At 42.0% G+C, this 13,118-nt stretch overlaps 1 protein-coding gene across 1 annotated transcript in view; it reads left to right on the forward strand.

Moving 5' to 3' along the window:
• The window catches only part of ATP10A (ATPase phospholipid transporting 10A (putative)), a 190,683-nt gene that overhangs the window by 131,672 nt on the left and 45,893 nt on the right, over positions 1–13,118 (forward strand). Inside the window, 2 exon segments of the mRNA XM_049108376.1 lie at positions 945–1,030; positions 13,012–13,118. Coding sequence (XP_048964333.1) covers positions 945–1,030; positions 13,012–13,118 — 193 coding nt within the window.

Here is a 13,118-nt window from a genome sequence, read left to right on the forward strand (position 1 = left end):
TATGCCATTGCTGTGATTTTTAACCACTTGCACTTTTTTTGATGGATTTACTTGTGTGAGCAAAGGCAGTTCAATTTTTCACCATGTTGTGACAGTTAGTAGAGAAAAGACAATGACAAGCCTGAGCAGTGAGAGCTAATTTTTTAAAGAATTCATTAATGATAGTTATTTATACTAAAGGTCTATTCCCTGCACTTCCCTCTGGTTTTCTTCCTCCCCTCTCCCTCCCCTCTACTTCTCTCTACTCCTGATCTGGTCATATAGTTTATGACACTGTTACATCTCTCAGTGGCAGAATTCTCAATTATAGACTTTGTAGTGAGCTGCCATTTTTCATCAAGTAGAATAATAAAGAAATTATTGGCTTACACTTTGGTTTTTTAAATGTATTTCATTAAGTATCTATGCAAAATTTTTAGTGCACATTGGGGAAATGTCATTTTATTGTAAGTTCCTATTTTCCAGATGGAATTTGCTTCTTTAAATCTGTATAGGAAATTGGAAGATGCTGGTCTGTTTCAAAATAGTCATTTATCCCTTTCAATCATTAGTGGCTTCCTTTGTGGTTATCTCATATTCTCTTATTTTCATTAGAGCAATAATCCTTTCCAGCTCACTTACTCACCAGTACTGTTCTACTAATTGCTATTACATTCTATAATGATCAGTTATCATTCAGTATAAAAATGAGAAAGCATGAGCTAAGCTCTGAGTGCATATTGGCATTCTGCAGAAGGTTATTGCAGAGGGTTATTGGGCAGACTCCTTCCATGAAATTTCCCTGCCCCACGAGGATGTGAAACAGAAGAGTAAGTGCCTTTTAGAATGCAATAGTCTGAGCCCAGATTTCGCCCCACGAGGATGTGAAACAGAAGAGTAAGTGCCTTTTAGAATGCAATAGTCTGAGCCCAGATTTCTCTAATATATGCATGCTTTTGTTATAGGTCTCCGAATTTAATCCTTTGATGTTCACCAGTGTAATCGAGTGTGAGAAGCCAAACAACGACCTGACTAGGTTTCGTGGTTGCATGTGAGTATTATACATATGCTTGATCTTGCTCTTACACACACACACACACACACACAAATATATAGGATATATATAGTATATATAATATGTACATAATACTGTATATATTATATATATACGATATATATATACATACACATCTACATGTACATATCTATATACACATAGTTCAAAAATATACATTTAATATTCTTTGCCACATTGTGTAGCCTTTTAGGAATGCTGCCCATATCTGAACTTTCTTGGTTGCTTATTGGACTGGTTTGTAAGATCCTGTCAGCAATAGAAACTTGCCCACACTACCTGTGATGAATAATTACTGCTTTTCCTTCTGCTAGCTGGGCCTGGAAAGTTGAGGGGAACAAGGGAAGTATGGTTGACTACACATGGCCCCACTAAATGGAAGCATGCAGGCCACTCAGGAGGAGCCTGTGTGGAAGCACACTCATTCGTTCACTTAGGTACTCAGTCACCAAGTATTTGTTGAGTCTCTGCTGCATGATAGGCCCTGTTGTGGAGGGGCTCTGAGAGTAATGCAGTGAACTGAATAGTGGAAAAAAAAAATGCTGCCTTCGTGTTTATTTCATTCTAGTTAGGAGAAAAGAGGGACAATAAACAACCAAAGTAAGTAGAATATATATAAGTGTCAAATAGTTTAATCCCTTGCTCCAAAATGGAAAGACAAAAAAGGTAGATAAATGACATAGGATTGGCATATGTTGGTACCTGCTGAAGCTGGGATGTGGGTACATGGGAAATATATATGCTAGTCTCTCTACTTTCATACTTATTTGGAAGTTTTAATTATAATTGTGGGGTGTGTGTGTGTGTGTGTGTGTGTGTGTAGTCATTTGGCTTCCAGGAAAAGAAAACGGGAGAGAAGAGGGAGTGTCAGCATGGAGTTGCTGAGTTGGGTGCCAGACCTGTTGGCAGCAGCCTCACAGAGAATGAATGTGTGTGCAAGAACATGAAGGACTTCAGGTTTGACCTACCCTAACTTGCTGGGTAATCTCTGGGCCTTACTCTGCTCTCCCAGTTCTCTTGTGTGGAGAATTTTTTTTTTTAAGATTTTATTTGTTTATTCATAAAAAACACAGAGAGAGGCAGAGACATAGAGGGAAAAAGCAGGCTCCTTGCAGGGAGCCCAATGTGGGACTCGCTCCCAAGACCCCAGGATCATGACCTGAGCCAAAGGTAGATGCTCACTTGAGCCTCCCAAGTGCCCCTTATGTGGAGAATTTGACGCCTTCTCTCTGCCAGCTTTCCTGCTTGACATGTGAGCTGACCAGTCTACTGCTTAATGGTCCAGGCACAGAGTGGTCCCCCACAGAATATGGGGTGAGGCAGGATATTCTGTTTCTCGAAGTGCATTCCATTTCTAAGACCTTTCAGTGTATGTTTGAATCTTTGGGTTCACTGGCACATCCAGCATTGTTGCATGTACCCCATATACAGTCAACTTCCTGTCATACTACAGGGTGATCAGTGAATGAAAAGTGTTAGTAAAGAGTAAAATGTGTGTGCTGCCAAGAGATGACCCAGTCACCCAGTGAAATCGCTGATCCATGCCTGAAGATCAGAACTTGGACAATGTTAGATCACCCCTTAACGGAACCAGTTAAAAGAGGATAAAACTTGTTAAGAAAAATGTTAAAATATAGTGTATAAAATATAGGAGAATACTTAACTACTCATATGTAACTGGCTACTATAGATTTTCCCCTGACCCATAGCCCTCCGGGCCATCTTCTGTAGGCCCACAGCCCCGTTGTCCCCCAGACTTCACACATGGCACCATTCTCAGCACCACTGTGAATCTCCAGGACCACATCAGCTAAATGGAGCAGATGCTGGGTTTCCAAAGACCCTGAAATAACCATCTTGAAGGGTGGCAAAGGCATCTTCTAAGGGGAATATTCTATGCACGTTTTTGCTTATGAGGTAATTTGGGGTGGTTGACTCTACCAAAGACAATGAATAAACACCCTTCACCAAAGACTATACTCCTCTCTTATGGTCTGTCTTCTCTTCTGTGGGAGTTCCTCCAAAGACCCTAAAAGATGCACTGCTCCCATGCTCTGATGACTCTTCTCATACTTTTGTTGCCTGCTCTTGGGTTGGGTTAACATTGAAAGAGACTGAACCCTAAGACAGCAGCTCTGAGTCCTGCCCTCTAGGAACTACTTTGTCATTGGGATTTAAACAAGTCCAGTTCAGTGCTGAGGCTGGTAGGAGCCCACATTTTCTAGCTAGATAACCTTGGGCAATCTAGTTAACTTTACCCCCTCGAGCCCTTGGTGCAAAGTTTTAGTTTAATACACGGATAGCTTTCAATGCATGCTTAATTAATATTTGCCACTATTATGGTCATTGCTGCTATTGTTAATACTACTGTTACAGATAATACCATAGAGCAAGGAGGTAAAAGGATCAGGATAGAGGTAAAGGTGAGAACACAAATGTGTCCAGGGGAGGGAGGTCCAGTTTAAAGGGGAGGGTGATTTGTCTACAGTATGTGTATTAGAAGAAGCCATAGAAGGAAGGAAGATTGAGTTTTGAGGTTTCCTGAATTTGAGGAGCTGGTAAGTGCCTCAGATGGAGTGAACCAGGACTTTAGGGTGCTAAAGTATGAGCTAAAGATATGGATTTGAGGACCCTCTGCCTCGAGGTCATGTATGAATTCAGGGAAGGGGCCCAGGAACGTGGGACGGAAGGCTTGGGAAAAAAGGAAAGGAATAAAGACCGTAACCCCACAATTAGAAGCAAGCATCCTTGGGTGTGATAGGGGTGTGGTTACAAAGGCAATGTACAATAGTGGAGGCATAGCAAGGACATTTGGAAGATCTGCATGCCACACTCCAGTGGTAATGTAAGGAACGGGAAGGCCACACCATTGGAGCATAGACCAAGTGGGGCAGAGTCCAGATTGCAGGAGATAGAAGAGGACTTCTATTTTTTCACTACTCTTTCTAGAAATGTGGCATAAAAGGAGGAACAGCTCCAGAGATGAAAGCCTCAAAGAAAGGGGAAGTACTTTTATTAGGAAAAGAGAAGATAACAAAAAGCCAGGCTGGTAGAAATCTCCATGTGGGCAATGATAACTTTCAGGTGTGAGGAGTTAGTGGTCAATGAAGGGTGGCATCCCCTTTCAGGTGTGAGGAGTTAGTCATCAATGAAGGGTAGCATATCCATGTGCTGACTGGCTCCTTCCTTCCTTCCAGTACCTGCACCACCTCCATGCCCATCCCTTAGCTGATTTAGCACCCCTGCTGTAGTTTTTTAATATAGGTAAGGTTTGGTGGGGTCCAGAGTGAATGGCCAAAAAAGAATTCTTGAGACATCTTCCGTGCAAAATGGTGGTTTTGTTAAAGCATGGGACAGGACCCATAGGCAGAAAGAGCTGCTGCTCCCTGCAGCCCCTGGATTATGAGGAACAGTTGATTATATACTTTGGGGTTGGGGAAAGTAAAGATTAGGGAAATTTCAGAAGGATTTCCATATGCTGAAAGATGACTCAGGAAACCTGAGGCCTTGCTATTGTCAAAGCAAGATGGTTTTTCCCTCTAGCAAGGCATTAACGTTAAGACAATTGGGAGCTTCCTGGAGGAATTTATACTCTGCCTGCCTCAAGTATTTGTAAATGAGCTGCAGGTTATGAGGACATTTGATTTTATCTATATTTCCTCTGCCTTTGTTTCCCACATCACCCCAGCCACTTTTTTTGGAAGATGGCATCTTGTGCCCCACAGCCTGACAGGCTTACTCAGCTTCTCCAACAGATGCCTCCAGCAAATGTTCCCTAACATGGATGGGCCTCTCTCCCAGCAAGCAAGCTCAGACAGGTCTCTGGAGGTGGGGCACAGGTGACTGTGTGTTGAAGTTTCTCCTTCTGGTGCCTCTGTGGTGCAAGCCAGCATGAGGAGCCCTCCTCCAGGAAGAGTTGAAGGGAGAGGAGGGCAGGTAAGTGGAGTGTTAGGGGAGGGGCCTCTTCACACCAGAGTCCTGTTTGGGGCAGAGAGAAGGGAGTCCCCAGTTCCCATACTGGTCCTTATTATGCTCATGGGTGGGGCTAACTTGGGTGGTAGCCCTGCAGTGTAGACACAGGGAGCAGTAGATGAGCAGCCAGTTCTCTGGTTTGCTGGCTTGCTGGATTTCATCACCTGCGGAGGGTGGCCTCCCTTCAGCCTTGCCTCCGCTACTGTCCTGTAGCCTCACGCCAGCCAAGGAGCCCAGGCCAAGCCCAGCCACCATTGTACCAGTAGGTTTCATTGCTATTTGGTACAGCCAATCTGAACTCAAAACTTTAGCCACTTGCATTTAGACCTCAGCTTAGGTTTATAGAAAGAAGAAATCTGAATTCCAGCTTTGTCCACTCGCTGGGCAGGTTATTCTGGCATTTCTCAATGTGGCTTCCTCCGAATGCTGGAGATATAGTGGCTGACATGAGAATAGAGGGAAAGAATATGGGTGGAGCATGAGGTGAATTAGAACACATCATGTAAGAGAGCGGTGTTAGCCATGGTATGTAGGATTAAATGACTTAAATAGGAATGTCTTTCAAGACTGAAAGTACATTAGTGATTGCCAGGGTTTGGGAGTGGGAGGGGGATGGGGAGTGACTGCCATTGGGCATGAGGTTTCTTTTGGGGGTGATGAAAATATTCTAAAACTAGCTGATAGTGACAGCTGCGCAACTCTGTGAATATACAAAAAAAAAAAAAAGACAACAACAATAAAATGCTCATCCATACACTTTAAATGGGTAGATTTTTTGGTATGTGAAATGTATCCTCAAGCTGCTAAAATAAACAAAGTGTCAGGAGCTCCATTATTGAAGTGCACCTTAGTGCTCACCGATGTATAACACAATCCCAAAGTTAAGCACTAATGAAATCCTGACTGTTCTCCACCCCTGCCGGTGCCCTCTCCCTAACCTAAGGCCCCAAGAGGCCCCTGTGAATGGAGAGGTGCCCTGTCCCAGCAACTCAGGGCACCCTGCTCAGCTGTGGTTAGTCAACTTCGTGGCATAGAGTGGGTGATCTTTGAAGCCACCAATCAATCAAACATTTTCATTTACCTTTAGAAATAAAGCAGAGAGCCTGGTTGGTTTAGTCTGGTTTAAAATTCCATTTCAAATTAAAACCCCACGTTCCATTTCTAATCCCAGAGTCTTCCACAGACTAAGTCCTGAGCTCCCTCCCCACATGCTGGTGGGAGCCTTATGTGACCACATAGGGCTGAGAACCTGTCATTGCCTTCCTGGGTGTGTTTGTTGGGATAGCCTCCCTGCCCTGCAAATGATACACTCCATCACCACTGTCATCCTGTAATAGATAATAGCATTAGGACCTGGTACAGGAAAGCCTTCATTGCTCCTCACCCCTCCAGCCCAGTGTCTGGATAGAGCTTTGTGTGAGCTTATGTCCACGATGTACTCACTACCAATGACCAGGCATTAAGATGTACTATAGCTATACCACCTGGACTCATTAAAACTGGGAAATGTTTATTTTACCTTGACCCCTTTAGTGGACATACTTACATCTCAAGAAAGTCCATCATTGGCACAAAACACACAATTGGATTATTTCTGCATGTACATTAGAGAAACCTACTATCTCAAAGGAAATTCCGGGGTGCCTGGGTGGCTCAGTCAGTTAAGCGTCTGCCTTCAGCTCAGGTCAGGATCTCAGGGTCCTGGGATCGAGCCCCGCATGGGGCTCCTTGCTCCATGGGAAGCCTGCTTCTTCTCCCTCTCTCTCTCTGCCTGCCACTCCCCCTGCTTTTGTGCTCTTTCTCTCTCTGTCAAATAAATGAAATCTTAAAAAAAAGGGAAATTCTGCCCAGGGTTCAGCCATGGAAGGAATTGTCTATTATTTCTTTCTCCCTACCTCTGTCACTTACACAATAGAAGTTTATTATCTCACATTTCTGGAGGCTTGAAGTTTGAGTGTCAGCAGGACTGGTTTCTCCTGAGGTCTTTCTCATTGGTGTGCAGATGACCATCCTCTCCCTGTGTCTTCACATGGTCTTAACCTCTCTGCTTGTCTATCTCTGTGTCCCAATTTTTCTTTATACGGATACCAATCATGGAGTTATAGCCCATCCATATGACCTCATTTTGACTTAATTACCTTTTTAAAGACTCTGTATAAATGTCACTTTTGAGGGGATTAGGACTTCAACAAATGAATACCAGGGCAGAGAGCACATGTCAGCCCATAACAAAGAAGTAGGTGTTGGGAACAACTAGGTGGGGAACATCTTCCTAGAATCAGGCCTCATACCTGCTTGGCCCTGGGCCTATTCTGCCAAGTCCAAGGACTTCAGCTTTCCCCTTGTTCTTCAGCTTTCCCCTTGTTCTTCAGCTACCCCGCTAGAGCTTGGCCTGCCTTGCTCCACCTCCTAACACAGGGGTCATTCACTCAAGAAAGGCCATTCATATCCATGTGCTGACTGTCCTTGTGGTAGTAGTCCTGATAGATCTATGCACCTGCTGGTAACCAGTTCTGGTCTGGCTTAGTGTAATTAGAAAGCACAGTATCACTCAAAAAGTGTGTGTTATGTCAACGAAAGCTTAATACAAACTATTTTTCTTGTTTCTATAGAGTTCACCTTTTATTCTGAATGAGCATGACTGGAACTTTGATTGAAACTGGTTTTTTTTTTTTTTTTTTTTTTTTACTATTATCCCTCAGAAATAGTTTCTATGTCCAGCTATTACCAAGAAAACTGTGGCCTTAGGCATCCTCTCCTTCCAGACGTGGGAATGGTGTTTTGTGTGTACCATCTTATGCATGCTGGTGTCTTGATGCATTAGCCAAAAATAAATCTTTTCTAAAGCAAAACCTGTTCTGGAATTTCCAAAGGGGGGCATTTACACAGTGTTGTTTGAACCCCCTGCCCCCATGTTCCTTTGCATGCTTTCTGCAGAATAATTAATGCTGTATCGTTTAAATAACAGGCTTGTGGAAAGTGCATCTCCCTAGCCTGCATTTTGGTTTTGTCTTTATGATTTAGCCTCTCTTCTTCACCAGAAAAATATATTCATTTCCCTGGTTGTAAATAACATGGGTTGTGTCTGAGATTGAATGGTAGCCCTACCCCTTATGCCAGTTACCAGGGTCCAGATGTGGCAGGAAATATTGTTTCCCCAGAAACCTTGTGTGCGTCCTCTGATCTTATACTCCCCAGACCATATCTACTCTCCATGTCAGTGACACTGTGTTAGGAGTTGGTGTGAGGGAAAATGCCTGCAGGTGTCCTTGGTGAGCTTTAAGAACCACAGAGGAGTTTGGGTTATGTGTGTGTGGGAGGGGTGAGGAGGCTGTCTACTGATGATGTGGGAAGCTGGCTTTTCTGAAGTCAGCTTTGGAGGCACTGTCTGATGTAGCTTAGGCTGGGCCCCTGCTCTAGTTTTGGAAACCTCCCAAGCCTCCCCTTGGTGTTCATCAGGCTCCAGGACCAAATCTGTCCCAATGTGATCCTAGCGTGGGGTGATTCTGGTCAGCATGGATGATGATAAGGCCATCTTTAGTGGATCAAGAGGACAAGTTTGAAAACCAGTGGCTTAAACATGGACTATCCCTCTGGCTCAAAACAGCAAGGAAACCCAGTTTCTAAAATGGAATTTACCACATTTCAAATGTAATACATTAATATTTCTAATAACATAGTGACTTTTTGTAAGAGAGATGTAGAAAATGTTGCTGAAACCAATACCATCCCCTTTTCTAAATCTGTTGCATTTCTATACACCAATAATGAAAAAGCAGAAAGAGAAATTAAGAAAACAATCCCATTAACAACTGCATCAAAAACAACAAGATACCTAGGAATAAACCTAACCAAAGAGGTAAGATATCTGTACTCAGAAAATTATAAAACACTGATAAAGAAATTGAAGAGGACACAAAGAAATGGAAAAGCATTCCATGTTCATGGATTGGAAGAACATCTGTTGTTAACAAAATATCTATATTACCCAAAGCGATTACACAGTTAATGTAATCCCTATCAGAATACCAACAGGAGTTTTAACAGAGCGAGAACAAACAGTACTAAAATTTATATGGAACACAAAAGACCCCAAATAGCCAATGCAATCTTGAAAAAAGAAGAGTAAAACTGGAGACATCACAATTCTAGACTAGTTATATTACAGAGCTGTAGTGATCAAGACAGTAGGGTACTAGCACAAAAACAGACACATAGGTCAATGGAACAAAATAGAAAACCCTGAAACAAACCCACAACTATATAGTCAATTAATCTTTGACACAGAAGGGAAGAATATCCAATGGAAAAAAAAAAGACAATTTTCTCAAAAAAATTGTATTGGGAAAATTGGACAGTAACATGCAGAAGATTGAAACTGGATAACTTTCTTACACCATACACAAAAATAAATTCAAAATGGATGAAAGACCTAAATGTAAGATAGGAAACCATTAAAATCCTAGAGGGGAACACGGGCGGTAACCTTTTTGGCATCCGCTGTAGCAACTTCTTACTAAATACATCTCCTAGTGCAAGGGAAACAAAACTAAAAATGAACTATTAGGACTTTGTCAAGATAAAAAGCTTCACAGCAAAGGAAACAATCAACAAAACTAAAAGGCAGCCTGTGGGATAGAAGAAGATATTTGTGAATGACATATCTGATAGTGTTAGTATCCACAATCTATAGGGAACTTACCAACTCAACACCAAAAAAACAAAAATCCAGTCAAGAAATGAGCAGAAAACATAAACAGACATTTCTCCAAAGAAAACATACAAATGGCCAACAGACACGTGAAAAAAATGCACTTCTCTCTCTCTCTTTCTCTTTCTCTCTCTCAAGTAAATAAAATCTTTTTTAAAAGATCCTAAAATTTGCATGGAACCATAAAAGACCCTGAATAGGCAAAGCAATCCTGAAAAAGAAAAACAAAGCTGGAAGCATTACAATTCCGGATTTCAAGGTGTATTGCAAAGCTGTAACCAACAAGACAGTATGGTACTGGCACAAAAACAGACACATAGATCAGGGAACAGAATTAGAAAACCCAGAAATGGACCCTGAACTCTGTGGTCAACTAATCTTTGACAAAGGAGGAAAGAATATCCAGCAGAAAGAAGTCTCTTTAATAAATAGTGTTAGGAAAATTGTACAGCCACATTCAGATAAATGAAATGGGGCCACATTCTTTACACCATACACAAAAATAAATTCAAAATGGTTGAAAGCCCTGAATGTGAGACAAGAAACCATCAAAACCCTAGAGGAGAACACAGGCAGAAACCTCTTTGACCTCAACCATAGCAACTTCTTATTAAACACGTTGTCAGAGACAAGGGAAACAAAAGCAAAAATGAACTATTGGGACTTCATCAAGATAAAAACTTCTGCACAATAAAGGAAACAGTCAACAAAACCAAAAGGCAGCCTGCAGAATGGGAGGGAGAAAATAATTGCAAATAATATATCACACAAAGGGCTATAACCAAAATCTGTAAAGAACGTATCAAAGTTAACACCCAGAAAACCAACCTAGCTACCAAATGGGCAGAATATATGAATAGACACTTAATCCAAAGAAGATACCCAGATGACTAGCAGACACATGAAAAGATGCTCAACATCATACATTATCAGGGAGATACAAACCAAACCATGATTATATACTACCTCATACCTGTTGAAATAGTTAAAATTAACAACACAAGAAACAACAGGTGTTGGTGAGGTTGTGGAGAAAGGGAAACCCTCTTGCACTGTTGGTGGGAATGTAAACTTGTGCAGTCACTCTGGAGAACAGTAGGGAGGTTCCTCAATACATTAAAAATAGAGCTACCCTATGACTCAGCAATTGTACTACTAGGTATTTATTCAAAAAATGTAAAAAATACTAATTCAGGGATCCCTGGGTGGCGCAGCGGTTTGGCGCCTGCCTTTGGCCCAGGGCGCGATCCTGGAGACCCAGGATCGAATCCCACGTCGGGCTCCCGGTGCATGGAGCCTGCTTCTCCCTCTGCCTGTGTCTCTGCCTCTCTCTCTCACTGTGTGCCTATCATAAATAAATAAAAAAAAATTTAAAAAAAAAAAACTAATTCAAAGGGATAGCAGCATTATCTACAACAGCCAAACTGTAGGAACAGCCCAAGCCCCCATTGACTGATGAATGGATAAAGATGTGGGATAGATAGATACAGATATATACACAAACATACACATATATACATATGTGTATATGTATATATAATGGAATATTTACTCAACCATAAAAATAATAAAATCTTGCCATTTGCAATGATATGGATGGAACTAGAAGATATTATGGTAAGTGAAATAAGTCAGAGAAAGACAAATACCATATGATTTGACTTATGTATGGGATTTAAGAAACAAAACAAATGAGCATAGGGAAAAAAAAGAGACAAACCGAGAAACAGACTCTTAACTATAGGAACAAACTGATGGTTACCAGAGGGGAGGTTGGGGTGGGGGAGGGGAGAGGGAATGAGTTAAATAGGTGCTGGGGATTAAGAGTGCACTTATGATGAGCAGAGGGTGTTATATGGAAGTGCTGAGTCAGTATATCATAGACTTGAAAGTAATATTACACTGTATGTTAACTGTAATTTAAATAAAAACTTAAAGAAAGATCTGTGTATTTGTGACAACACAAGGTACTGATGAGGAGCAGTGTTCTCTATGATGAGCAGGAAATGGGCATGAGACCACCTAGCAACCTTCCCTGGCCAAATTCTGAGTCTCACAGTTCCCAGGTCTGTCCTTTCTAGCTGTGGTCTGTCCTTGTGATAAAAACAAGCCTGTAATGCTGACACCAATTCTGACATGTGGGTTTTTCCTACACGGTCAAGCAATTCTGTGACACCAGCTAGGTGTCCTCTAATTTAACTCAATTCTGACACTAGTTGGAGACAGCATCAGACCCCAGAGGTTAAAGCTCAATCCCACAAGACTTCCTCATTTAAAATGCCAACTACAAGTCCAGATTGTCACCTGTCCTTCTAAGTGATCAGCTATAAATCAGAGGTTCCCACAATTCCCTTTTCAGTTTCAATTAATTTGCTAGAGCATCTCATAGAACTCAGGAAACAATTTGCTTGCTGTTTACCAGTTTATTATAAAATGATATGATAAAGAATACAGGTAAACATACAGAAATGGAAGAGATGCATAGAGCAAGATATATGGGAAGGGGTGCAGAGTTTCTGTGCCCTCTCTGAACATACTACTCTTCCAGCACCTCCATGTTCACCAACCCAGAAGTTCTTTGAACCCCATTCTATTGGGATTGTATGGAAGCTTCATCACATAGGCATGATCAATTATGAACTTAATTTCCAGTCCCTCTCTACGCTAGAGAATGGAAGGTGAGGCTGAAAACTAAGTTTCTAGTCATGGCTTGGTCTTTCTGGTGACAGTCCCCACCCAGGAGCCCACCTAGAGTGGCTTCATTAGAACAAAAGACACTACTATCACCCAGGAAATTAAAAAGGATTTAGTATCCTGTGTCAGGAAAAACTGGGTTCAGAGGCCAAACATTAGAACAAAAGATGCTTCTAGTGCTTTTATCACTTAGGAAATTACAAGAGTTTTAGGAGTCCTATGCTGGGAACTGGGGTCAAAGATTAAGTACTAGAATGAAAGATCCTCCTAGCAGCCACACTTAGAAGGGTTTTAGGAGCCCTCTGTCAGGAACCAGGGCACAGACATATCTATCTTACTATTTCGCAAAGCCCTTGGACAAAATAAACAAACATCAGTTTGTTGAGATACTTGTAGAAGCCCAGTTACTAGTGAGCACCAGCTCCCTCTCAGCTATCGCAGAGACCCACGGAGACAAGCAGCCCACTGCTAGGGTTCCCCGTTCCCCTTCCTAGTGTCCAGACCTTGAGGAAGAAGGCCTCCTTAAGACCCAAGGTGCACTAAGCATCCACATAACGCATGCCACTTTTTCCTTTGATAGCATACACGACAATGGGAAAAAGGCCGGGCTGTATAAGGAAAACCTGCTGCTGCGAGGATGTACCATCAGAAACACAGAAGCTGTTGTTGGCATCGTCATCTATGCAG

This window comes from Canis lupus, chromosome 3, assembly GCF_003254725.2.
Source record: "Canis lupus dingo isolate Sandy chromosome 3, ASM325472v2, whole genome shotgun sequence".
NCBI classification, from domain to species: Eukaryota; Metazoa; Chordata; class Mammalia; order Carnivora; family Canidae; genus Canis; species Canis lupus.